The sequence below is a fragment of the Polyodon spathula genome, chromosome 11 (assembly GCF_017654505.1).
Source record: "Polyodon spathula isolate WHYD16114869_AA chromosome 11, ASM1765450v1, whole genome shotgun sequence".
Lineage (NCBI taxonomy): Eukaryota > Metazoa > Chordata > Actinopteri > Acipenseriformes > Polyodontidae > Polyodon > Polyodon spathula.
Window position 1 is genome coordinate 39,485,482 of NC_054544.1, and position 13,401 is coordinate 39,498,882.

At 37.2% G+C, this 13,401-nt stretch overlaps 1 protein-coding gene across 6 annotated transcripts in view; it reads right to left on the bottom strand.

The window, feature by feature from the left end:
• The window catches only part of LOC121322911 (phospholipase D1-like), a 75,759-nt gene that overhangs the window by 8,456 nt on the left and 53,902 nt on the right, over positions 1–13,401 (bottom strand). For all 6 annotated transcript variants that reach the window (XM_041263503.1, XM_041263502.1, XM_041263506.1 and 3 more), the window contains 7 exons: positions 11,396–11,514; positions 10,939–11,052; positions 8,730–8,840; positions 7,665–7,753; positions 4,440–4,553; positions 1,844–1,893; positions 413–547 (listed from right to left, as the gene is read on the bottom strand). In XM_041263503.1, the coding sequence (XP_041119437.1) occupies positions 413–547; positions 1,844–1,893; positions 4,440–4,553; positions 7,665–7,753; positions 8,730–8,840; positions 10,939–11,052; positions 11,396–11,514 (732 nt within the window). The remainder of the gene's footprint in view (positions 1–412; positions 548–1,843; positions 1,894–4,439; positions 4,554–7,664; positions 7,754–8,729; positions 8,841–10,938; positions 11,053–11,395; positions 11,515–13,401) is intronic.

The following is a 13,401-nucleotide window of genomic DNA, read 5'->3' on the forward strand; positions in this document are numbered from 1 at the left end:
CTCAGCTTAGACTTCAGGGTCCAGGGTTAAACCAAACACTGGAAGCAGAAACGTCTACTTTGGAGGCCCCAAAGGAAGCAGTGATTGTTTATGTGCCATTATGAAGACTTTATTCTATCCTGTTTTATTTGTTAGAATAAAAAAAAGTTTAGCGTTCAGTTTCTACTCAATCTTTGGCCTTTAGTTAAAAGGATGCCTTGCAAAGATACACTGATCTAGCCTCAAGTTCATATAAGATACATTTTATTTTTATACAACCAACAAAAAAATCAGTAGTGTACTGAAAATGGCATTAAGGTCAATAAAATGATAGATAGCGAAGGTGGCAAGCTGCCAAAGTGCTCAGAACCTCTCCATGCTTTATCAGTGAAGGAGATTAATCTTATTAGCAGCTCTGAGCCCATTCACTCACCGATGATGACAGTGTTGTCGTCAGCTATCAGCATCTTGCTGTGAACGTAGATGAGCTCGGTGACCATCTTTCCCGCCAGCTCTGCATGAGTCCTCAGCCCACAGAATGAGATGTAGTTAATCCACTGGTTTCCCACTGTACACCCACAACAAGCGAACACAAAAAAGAAACTGTGAGTGATTCATCACAAACAACTCAAGTGGGACCAACTGTGAGGGCAGGTTCATTTGTCTAAACATTTACCAAACCTACACGGAGCAACTTTCACAAAAGCATTTCAACTTGTTTGTATTGTTTGTTAACAAATGAAATAGTGTTTTTTTTATATCAACAATTTATTGAATCCCTCAAATCAGACTTTTAAAACCAGCCCTTAAATAAGCCTTTTGAATACAGCCTAAATGCAAGTCATCAAATTACAGTAGACCAGCCAACACTTTTTACTCCTCAATAAACCAAAGACCAAAGCAATTCAGACATGTTCTAGATAAAACAAACAAGACTGCCACCCAATTCCTGGTGACTATTCAACTAAAATGTGTATTAGTATCTCAAGCATCTAAGACTGTAACTGATAAGGACTGTAAAGACAAAAAAAAAAGGTTTAATTTCCCAAAGATTCTCAGTTATGTGAGAGTAATTGGGCTTTAAGGCAAGTCCTGTACATACAAGGCCTACACAAGACCCAATAAAATCTGCTGGCAAGCATGCTTAATAGCTTATGAACAATGCTATTGGTACAGCAGAATGTCGAACGTCTGTGTTTAAAGGAATATCAGCACAAATAGAGCTGAACTGACAAACTAAAAGCTGTTTACAAGCTACACATATTGATACAACACATACATAGATGTTCACTGTCCTATTATATGCTATGTTTCAGTAAACATAGGTTACAAAATCCATCTAGAAGTGTATATATAGTTCACTGTTCAAGAGAAGGAAAAGTTGGAGGGAATTCTGTCCCATCAGTTTTGTTAGGAATGCTTGAACATTCAACATTTTGTCCCATAATATTTCTGACAATTTCATTAATGCCTTCGTTTTTTTTAATGTAAGCAATAGTAGCATATAGTGTATTTAACTATTTTGAAAGACACAATGTTTTCTTTTTATAGTGCTCATCGCCTCTAACTGAGAACGCAGACTGTAGAACTCTAATGCTTCGTTTCCATAGTTGTTCTTCAATATGGTATGTGTCTAAACTGATGTGAGGAAAAATGAAAACATTCAGTATTACAATATTGTACAGACACCATGAAATCTTTAAAGCAAGCTTTATATGTGGAAAAATGGGATGCAGAAATTGACAGACTTCTTGGCAGGAGTTTGAAATGAGGAACAGTACAATCAGTAAAAAGAGCCAGAAAGGTTGAGAACACAGGCATGGATTCTTTTACCCTGGTATTACTCACACTGAGATATACTTACTTTCTGCTTTCAGTTGTGAAATGATGGAATTATCGCCCTTGCTCATTGTCCTGAAAAGAAAACACAAAAATACAATTGGAATGTTATGGTTGTGTTGCATGTTGTGTGAACAGGATTTCTGTTGTGTTATGACTGAAAGTATACCACTAGCTGATGGCCAGAGTTTAGAGCTTTCCAAAAAGATGCCTTTTCATGTGGTTAAGAAAATATATGCAAAACCACGCTGTAAATAATAAAATGGATTACTGTATTACAACACTATTACTCAATAGGGACCTTGTTTTAAAGGAGTAGAAACCAACATTTCCCTGTTATTAACAGTAGTAAACATATCTCAGATTTCATCTGCTGAATTTAATTGCCTTCTTTTCTATACTTCAGTTTGAAAAAGGCAGATATTTCAAAGAAAATGCTTGTTAAAAAGTTGCTTCTGCTTCCTTGTATTAAATCACTTATTTTTGCTGTAGCCAAGTTGCCGTCCAATGGTCTAGCTGAAATCATGCCATGTGACTTCTCACAGGAAGTGAGTAAGGTACAAGTAAAAAAAGATCCAGAATTACCTGCAGTCTAAAGTGGGGTCAATGTTAATGCTAATTATGCTAAAAAGAGTCATGAGCATGTATTTTAAAACTGTGGTTTTCTATCCTTGCCACTACATTTATTAAACCTTTTCTAGAAAGGGATTAGCATGTTTTAAAGCATTCTGTACCCCTACAGAACGTTCAACACTCTTCAAAACTAGTCTTTAGTTGAAGTACTGTGATTTTGGCTCATTCCCAGTTATGTTCCTTTCACAAAATAGTGCAAAGGTTTAAATAAAATGACCTACGTTTTTGTATTTCTCAGTTCAGAGATGAGGGCTAGGGTTACCAACTATCTGGTTTTTGACTGGACATCCGGTTTTAAGGGAATTTGTACCATGTATGGTCAGAACCACTGACCAGACACAAAAAGTTTGGTTCTTGTGAATCTTGCTTACCCACTGTTCATTTCCATTTGGGTATTTCCATTCTTGCTGAGCCAGTCCACTGTGCAAACGTTTTATTTTTTATTATCGGTCCGTTAAGTTTGAGAACTACACTGAAATGTATTCTGCGTTATTTTGCCATTCACTGCCTAGTGGGATCCAATTACTGAGCATCTATTTAAAATAAATTCACACACAGGAACCACCCCCCCGGAATTGCTTAGCTTGTATTCTCAGGTTCTTGATTTTTAAATGGAAACTAATCATTTGTGTCCTACCTAAAAACAACTGAAACCATTCATCATATGTTTTGTATAGGCTTTACATAGCGTACTGAATTACCTAAGATAACAGGATAATCCAACTGAAATCCAAAAGCTTATCTTATTTGCTTTAAGCGAGGGCATAAGTCACATGCGAATCACAAGATTATACAGAGTCATCCTTAACAACTGCTGCTCAAACAAGAAAACATTGTGGCATAACATTCGCTTGTGTAATAAAGGGATCACCCAACCATATGATCTGCAATGGCACTACAGTGTAGAAAACAACAGTTCTGTATTAATGGGACAGTACTAGCACAAAGTAAGATACAGTGGTATGAGCTATTGGTAGAATGCTATCACTGTGGTAGTATTTTCAAAATGTGACATATTTTGCATACTGGTCCATTGCAGTACCATGGTACCATATCAGTATCACTGTGTAGTATAAGGGCCACTGCTCCAGATCTATTCCAAACCTGTTGCCATTGCTGCTATTGCTTTGGTAAGGTGTGGTTATGGTTTAACTGGGGTTTCCTCTGGGCAATACACTGATACTATAATATTATGACAATGGTATGTTTCAGAAGGGAAGGCATTTAATTATCTAATAATAGGAAGCTGTCAAAAGTACAAGACAAAATGGACAAGATTTAAGCATATGAATAGAGCCCCAAGACTCAAAATCACTCTGCAATTACCATGGGAGTCACTTTTGTTTCTATTCACCAATACACAATCTTTCAACAAAACACTTACAGTGCAGTCTTGATAATCCACAGCCCGGCAGTCCTGGTAGACCTGCAGTATAATCCAAACCATCCTATAAACTTGCTCACATCTGGCACCTGCCTACACTGCATCTGACTGTTACCAGGGCCAGTGTCCATTAACTTTCATGGGCACCTTATCCACAAGCACCAACACACGAAACAGGAAAGGAAAGATGTGACTATCACAGGCTGTGAACCATAATGTCCTTTGCTCTTAAAACTATCCGTTTTTAACATGTGCTGCATACATGTCTTTGAATTGGTGACACTATGGCATGTGTTAAACTCTGGATCTCATGGAAGACCACTATGATTAAAAAGTATAGGCTATTGGTTAGTTCTCCACAGCTCTGGAAAGTGGATTTGACCCGACTTGCACATAATATAGGCATTGCACCTTCTGTAAAATGCAATCCCTTTCCAAATGGCAATGACATGGGTCTGTACTAAAGGGACAGTGGAAGAACTCCACCTTGGTGGGAGTATTTTAATATTTTGACCTACCACAAAGGCATGATCAACTAATAAACACTTTTAATCCATCGGCATACCAAGGTATTATATTAGTACGATAACCTTTACTTTCTCACCTGTAGTTAAAGTGCATGACTGCTTGTATAGCGCTCCCTCCTCCACTGGAGATGTCTCCTTCAAATCCAGGTAAGAGAGGTGTCACCACATAAACGCGGTACCTCTTATTCTCTCTGAAGAAAGAGAAACGCAATTGGATTATACATGTTGTATTAGGGGGATGTTACAGTTTAGAATAAAGGAGGCTATCAAGGACACCTTTAGTAACTGTTTCAGTTCAGGAAGCAATGCTTAGATATCTAACCAATCAGCTATCTAATACCTAAACCCTTTAATGCAAATTTTCCCTGTGACAAACACATTTTAATATCAAACATGGGAGGAAAATTTTATTCAGTGTGTACCAGATACAATATACTGTACAGCTCTTCCAATAATGTTTGTTCAGCCATTTTGTACTGGCCAATGGTTTATGCTGTTTCTTCATGGGGATTTCCAGCTGTAATAACAACAACAAAGAAAAACAAAACACTGCTGCGATAACGGCTATTAAGTTTTAAGGACTATATATGATTGGTGGCTTTGGCAGGTGTTTCAATTTTTTGGCCCCAGCTGGTTAATATCATTAAATTATTTTAAACTAATTTAAAAGGTCCCCAAACATTCAGTGATGGGGGTGGAAGTTTTAAGTCAACAGAAGAGAAGGGCTTTTTCTGTCAGAGTCTCAATACGACTACAGCTTAAGCAGCCACTACAGCTGAACTTTAAAGCAGTAAGATGTATTTATGGGCACTTAATACCAGTACCGTGAGTACTTCAAGTCTTTAAATATAAGCTTAGCACCTTCAGTGTCACGGAAGCACTGTCTGCATTATTTTATATGTATTTGAATAACATGTAAAACAGAGAACAGAGAGTCTTTACAGCAGTCACCTGCTTTTACTACCCAGTAAACCAGAAACAGTTTTGTAAACAGTAGCATGGTGCATGTTTAATTCAGATGTAATGTCTTTTGATTTTCTTTCAGTCAAGGAAAAGCAGTAGTTCCAACATTTCTCAGCTTTTTTTTTTTTTTTTTTTAATGTGAGACTTATGTTTGTCATTCCCATTTATTTATTTATTTGTTTGTTTATTTTTATTTATTTATTTATTTATTTAACATTTTCCTCACCATTTTATGATTTTTACTTCATTTGGTTGTCCCAATATTGAATCATTCTCAAAATCTACCTTTTGTGCTTGTCTGAAGAATCCTAAGTGACGAGAATAAAAGGTCTTTCTCTCTGCTGTGTATTCACTGGCTCTGATTTACCAGAGGAAAAAAACATCAAATGCAGATTCAATGGTAATGTAGTCTGCAGGACACTTTTAAAGATGCAGGGGTGTGTTCTTTTGTTTAAATTAATAAAGGGGCCAAGCTTATGAAAAACAAACATCCAAGCGTCTTTTTTTAGTCTCTTTATTTTCACATATAGTATAAACATACATTACACACACACACACACACACACACACGTTTGTTTTCCTATACTTGTGGGGAATTCTCATTGACTCTCACTATATTTTTATTTACTATTTCTAACTCCAGTCAGACAAAACTCCGCACAGGGTGAAAGTTGACAACAAACTAAATATTTTCTCCTTTTTAGTTGTTTTTTATTTATTTTTTTACATACATATTTAGTTCTTAAAAAGGTGTTTTACAATGTGGAGACGTCCCCACAATGTCATGTTTTCAAGAGTTACTATCTTTGTGGACGGACGGACGGACAGACGGATGCATGCACGCACACATGCTATGAACAACCACCCTTGGGAGTCAGCAAGTAAGTGGTTGCTTGTAAGAGGTGGTCTCTCTTTAAAAGGTCAGCTGTAAAATGGGCACTTTTACTATGTACAGAAAGGATACTATTGTTACTGATCTTTCCTGTAAAATTGTAATTGTGACATGTCTTCCCAGCTCTTCTGCAGCAATTCCCAGAGATGTAGGGCACTTGTGGGTAGCTTTGCTTTGACTCTTCTGTCCAGTTCGTCCCATACAAGTTCTATGGAATTGAGGTCTGGAGACTGGGCAGGCCAGGTCATTAGATTGAGTTGTCCTTCACTTTCCTTCTTCGCCAGATAGTTCTTGCACAACTTTGAGGTATTTCGGGTCATTATCTTGTTGAAGAATTAAGGACTGCCCAACTAGCCGTAATCCTGATGGAATGGCATGCCTCTGAAGTTGTTATGATAGCCATGCTGGTTGAGCGTGCCAGGGACTCGGTAAAGATCACCAACTCTGTCACCAGCAAAGCAACCCCAGACCATGACACTGCCTCCTCCATGCTTGACAGTGGGAACCACACATGCAGAACTCATGCGCTCACCCTCTCTGCGCCTTACAATACTCAGCGGTTGGACCCAAATATTTCAAATTTTGACTCATTGGTTTCTTTGCAGCAATTCTTCCAGTTAGGCCAGCTTCACGCAATCTCCTCTGAACAGTTGATGTTGAAGTATCTGTACTTCTAGTAGCATTTAGCTAAGCTTGTATTTCAGGGGCAGTTAATTGCCAGTTTCCTAGACTTGTGACTCGAATGAACTTGTTCTCTGATTCTGAGGTCACCCTTGGCTTGCCTGACCTTGTTCGGGCCTCATGAGTGCCAGTTTCTTCAAATCATTTGATGGTCTTGGCCACAGCAGTTACAGACACTTGCAAAGTTCTTGCGATCTGTCTAAAAGATTGACCTTCATTTCTTAAAGTAATTGCAGACTGTCTTTTTTCTTTGCTTAACTGAGCATATTTTGCCATTTTCTGCTCCCTTACATTCAGGAATGACAAACTTGTGCCTATGCTACTTATATTTATAGTAATTATGGACCCTCACCTGTTAACAATAATTGGTGACAAAAGGTTAATTAGGTAACATGCTACTTAACTCAGAGAACATCTAACAAAGACAAAAGCTTCAGACTGAAATCTCCTTGCTTTGGGTGACCATTTTATTGAAATTGACAAGATTTACATTTTCATGTAAAAATTTAATTTTTGAATGCAATTCACTCATGATTATCAGCTTATATAATTGCATGTATAATATAAAGAAATATTAAGTGTTTATAGACAAGTTCATACAGTTAAAAGCATAGATAATCATGAAAAACCTGGTTTCAAGCAGGTGTACTCAAACTTTTGACTGGTACTGTATATGTAAGAATAAAGTTAGCTACTTTTCTAAAATCATTATTGTTAAATGTCCCAATTTTTTCTAGTGACAATATTTAAAAATATAAATGAATACCTGTAAGCTCTGAGGATCCTTGCAGCAATAGTGTCTCCAATCCTGTTGAAAACTAACCGGTTATCAGTGCAGCTGATGAAAAACTGGTTCTAAAAAGGGAATGGAAACAACTGATATAATATCAAACAGATTCAGAGATTTGGGGCTAGATTTACTAAACACCTTCACTCGAGAAAACGAAAAAATAATGTAATCTGGATTTAACTCTTTGTCTTTATAGTTATCTATTTTGCCAAGCAATAAAAAAAGTATTTTGTTATTTCAGTATTTAACTCATCCATGGGCTAGGTTGGACTGTTAATAGCATGACCAAATACCTGCATTATTCATACATTATTTCATACATGAAAAGAAAACAAAAACTGTTTAAACTTTGCTTGAAGACGTGTGTTATGCTGTTATAATCATATAATTTTTTAAATCGTGACTCCCGTTATGCATTATTAATACAAGTATAGAAATACAAAATATATTTAAATGACAAATGCTTAGACTAGAAGTCTTTCTATATGTCTTTAATGTTCTTATATCTCTGTGTAATGTGGACTCCACCGCCAATTGATAAAGTGTGAACATCTCTTAACAGTCCTGTTAAGAGGAATGTACAGATTTTGCATGTATCAGACAGTAACCTTGTATAGGTGTCAATAGGTCCACTGTTACTAGGTTAAGTTGGTCACATAAGCAAAAGAAAACAAATAAAGTAAAATGTGGAAATTGCATGCAGGCAAAAGAAAGGTAGAATTTTAGAGGGGCAAATAAAGTTAGCCAAAGAGAAATAAATAAGGGTGTGTTGTTTTTTTTTTATTCCTTGAGTGGGAAATATTTTCTGGTACAACAGTAGTATTCTTGTTTTTCGTACTATAATAGTACCACAGTAGAAGAGTAGGATGTGATAAATCTAGCCAGTTTTGATAGCCCCAGGCTAACAATTTACATCATTACTTAATCTGGGCTCATTGTACTATGGATAAAATCTTCAGATCGCCGATTTCCATAAAACAATGCATTAAAAACAGCGACTATTTCTGCTTTCTGCTTGTTGTCTAGTGTAGAAGAACAAACCTCAATGTAGATGTAGTGTTTGCTGTTCTCTATTACATGAACATAGGCATTGTGGATCGATTCTTCATGGCACTTGATACCTGCTGACCAATCTGCAGCTGAGCGCAACACCTGGAAACGAAATATTGTTATACAAGAAGGACAATACTTAACTCAGCACCTGCCACTGATGCCAGTGGTACCATTAGGATTCTGAGTTGACCATCTTAATGTTTAACATTCTGTGACATGTTTTAAACTTGATTTAGATATCTAGGTAATGTTACCTCATTACAAATAACAGTATCTGTAACTTTAATCACTAAGGAGACAAGTACTTGCACAAGTACAAAATTATATTTCGCTCCGGAATATATAAATATACAGTACTGTGCAAAAGTTTTAGGCAGGTGTGAAAAAATGCTGTAAAGTAAGAATGCTTTCAAAAATAGACATGTTGATAGTTTATATTTATCAATTAACTAAATGCAAAGTGTGTGAACAGAAGAAAAATCTAAATCAAATCCATATTTGGTGAGACCAGCCTTTGCCTTCAAAACAGCATCAGTTCTTCTAGGTACACTTGCACAAAGTCAGGGATTTTGTAGGTATATAGTCAGGTGTATGATTAAACAATTATACCAAACAGGTGCTAATGATCATCAATTCAATATGTAGGTTGAAACACAATAATTAACTGAAACACAAACAGATGTGTAGGAGGAATAAAACTGGGTGAGGGACAGCCAAACTCAGCTAACAAGGTGAGGTTGCTGAAGACAGTTTACAGTCAAAAGTCATACACCATGGCAAGACTGAGCAAAGCAACAAGACACAAGGTAGTTATACTGCATCAGCAAGGTCTCTCCCAGGCAGAAATTTCATAGCAGACAGGGGTTTCCAGATGTGCTGTCCAAGCTCTTTTGAAGAAGCACAAAGAAACGGGCAACGTTGAGGATCGTAGACACAGTGGTCGGCCAAGGAAACTTACTGCAGCAGATGAAAGACACATCATGCTTACTTCCCTTCGCAATCGGAAGATGTCCAGCAGTGTCATCAGCTCAGAATTGGCAGAAAACAGTGAGACCCTGGTACACCCATCTACTGTCCGGAGAAGTCTGGTCAGAAGAGGCCTTCATGGAAGACTTGCGGCCAAAAAGCCATACCTCCAACGTGGAAACAATGCCAATCGACTCAACTATGCACGAAAACACAGGAACTGGGGTGCAGAAAAATGGCAGCAGGTGCTCTGGACTGATGAATCAAAATTTGAAATATTTGGCTGTAGCAGAAGGCAATTTGTTCACCAAAGGGCTGGAGAGTGGTACACGGATGAGTGTCTGCAGGCAACAGGGAAGCATGGTGGAGGTTCCTTGCAAGTTTGGGGCTACATTTCTGCATATGGAGTTGGGGATTTGGTCAGAATTAATGGTCTCCTCAATGCAGAGAAGAACAGGCAGATACTTATCCATCATGCAATACCATCAGGGAGGCATTTGATTGGCCCCAAATTTATTCTGCAGCATGGCAATGACCCCAAACATACAGCGAAAGTCAATAAGAACTATCTTCAGCGTAAAGAAGAACAAGGAGTCCTGGAAGTGATGGTATGGCCCCCACAGAGCCCTGATCTCAACATCATCGAGTCTGTCTGGGATTACATGAAGAGAGAGAAGCAACTGAGGCTGCCTAAATCCACAGAAGAACTGTGGTTAGCCCTCCAAGATGTTTGGGCCAACCTACCTGCCAAGTTCCTTCAAAAACTGTGTGCAAGTGTACCTAGAAGAATTGATGCTGTTTTGAAGGCAAAGGGTGGTCACACCAAATATTGATTTGATGTAGATTTTTCTTCTGTTCACTCACTTTGCATTTTGTTAATTGATAAATATAAACTATTAACATGTCTATTTTTGAAAGCATTCTTACTTTACAGCATTTTTTCACACCTGCCTAAAACTTTTGCACAGTACTGTATGTACATATACAATGTCCATGGAACCTGCTCTTTAAGGGGAAGATTATCTGAAAAGACAAACCAAGGCTACAAAAGTAGACATTTTTCAAAAAATACCTTCATCAGTGTTACAGAAAAAAGTTTGCCTTTTTTAACTCAGAATTCACAATTAAATTATTGATGAACATATACACTGCAGTTATAGAAGAATAGATACCATAATTGTCACTGTTCGGTATATATACTGAAGTGACTGCTCACCACTGTAAAACCCACCTGTACTTTAGTTTTCACACAGTCTGGAACCTGAAACCTCAAATCATTTGCTGTTGTGTGGGATTTTGGCAAAAGGTATGGATAGGAGAGGGATCTGTACTTCGGCTTCATAATCTGTTAGAGAAAATAATCTTAAGATTTTGGGCACAAGATAATCCGTTGATAATAATTTTCTTCTGGCCAAAAAATGTAACCCTATTACAGACTTTAACCAGTCAGTGTACGTAATCTATAGAGTAAACATTTTTTAAAAGTATATAGAAACAAATTTGCTTTATACTGTCTTTTATAGTTTAAGTACTTAAAGTCTGAAGTTCATTTGTTTGTATCCAATACAGGAAGCCAAGGAATATGTAGCCTGTGATAAATGTGCACAGTTCAATAATGACAGTTGCTTGTGCTATAAATGTTATTCCACAGTGTTGTTTAAAACAAACAAACAAACAAAAAAACTAACTTTTGTGAAGTTCCAGCGTTGTATAAAGTGCCTTGCTACATCTCTGGCTGCTTTCCCATGTACCACTGAACCAATGTCATGCCATGGCATTCTTGGTGTGGTATACCTGTCTATAAAATCTGTGAAGACAAACAGGAGCTACATTAGACTTTGAAATGCCAACACAGACACTTAAGTGAAAACCACAATTATTGGCCAGCACAGGCAGAACACCTTTGTAAAACATAGCATCTTGTATGAGTCACAGTTGTGCAGACTGATAACATGGGGCTGCAATAATATCATGTGATGATGTGATGTTTGTGATTACGCTAACATTAATTAATGTTGTCTTGGTAATAAAATCAGCAATGCAGGAGGTTTCAGATTCAAATAGCTATTTTGATCCTACTAACCATTTAATAAAAAAATAAAAGTGATTGTTAGCCTACTGAAATTTGGAAAAGATGGTAACACTTTGTAAACAAGAGTTTTCGATAAATTTTCACAGAAAAGGGGTCTTCAAAACTATAACACATGTTAACATTGCAAAATTTGACGGAACAGATTTAGCTTTTTTCTTAATGTGTAATTTGTAGATAACCCCTTACTCCAGCTATTCTTTCTTGCAACCAGCATGGTACCCTCTGGTACGCCACTGGAACGCATAGTAATTCTATAACCAAGAAGCAGGATATACCTGTTCAATAAATGTTTTGCTGTAACTATAAATCAATGTACTGTCCAAACTGTAGCACACTGTGGAAAATCACAGGCTGTATTAAAGAAACTATGATGAGGGGAGTGTGAACTCACTTAACTAAGACAGTAACGAACTCTAGTTAAAGCTTCCACAAACACCTCTGGAGTATATCAGCGAAGATTACTCAATTTATTCCAATGTACCGTAGACATGTTAGCAGTAGGCATGTCAGTTATACACAATACACTCCTACCAAGGATACATCAAAAACCTGCAAAACAGTAGTTAATAACAAATGCCCGCACACAGTTTAAAGAGTGCATCGCTTCAAGTTACATTTTCAATTTTGTTTATTGCCTTTTGCCTTCTTATGATGTTTGTAAAAAAACATGTTCTTACTGCTAGCACTCAAAATCTATACATATGTTATTGTTTTATAACAATGCCTCAGAAATTTATACCCAGGCTAGATCAGCCAAAGAGTCTTCACTACTTAATGAAAAGCAGACCAGTATTTTAAGATGTAGCCTTTGTACTGTGCTTGAGAGTGCAATAAAAATGCTCAGCCAGTTGAATGCCTTTTACAAACAAATATCCATGCAGGACTCATCAAATTCCAGGAGGGAAATGTGAGATTTGACAGTGTTGTGCTAGTGGTCTTTATACTTTATAGTTAGTATACGCATTTCATATTACATACAGCATGTTTGCTAAATATTCTGCAGTCTGATATAAAACAGTCTAATCAGAGGTTTTCAAACAGTGGAGGGGGGTGCGATGAGGATATTAGGGGGGCGCCAAGTCCTGATTGGAAAATACTTATGATTGTAAAGGCTATATGGTATGTGGCAGACTTGGTGGGCTTCCAGGATGATTGACTCAATCAACTACCCAGGCAGGGATCACGTTTAATCTGACCAACCCCCTGTTAAATCTGACCAATCCCCATCCACAGAGCTTGTGTAGTTTCACATCTATCGAACATGCAGCTGAAAGTGCAGTGGCAGAGAGTTTTCATATCAAACACAAATAAAACAAAACAAAAAAAAAATAGGTTTAGATACACCTGCAATTCAATAATTGGCGGGGGGTGGGGTGGAGGGGTCTTGGCTTTTAGTTTAATTTACTGTTTTTTCTGCGTGCAGAATGTAGAAAACGGACAAACGAGTTATAATTTTAAAAAATAAGCTGGACAAATATTACAATTACTAGTCAGAATTGCATTAACATTAATAAAGACTAGTCACGCATTAAAATGTAGCACCCTCGTTATCTTATCTGAAAGTAAGGACTTGAAGGACTTAAAAGTCCATTTAGTTGTTTC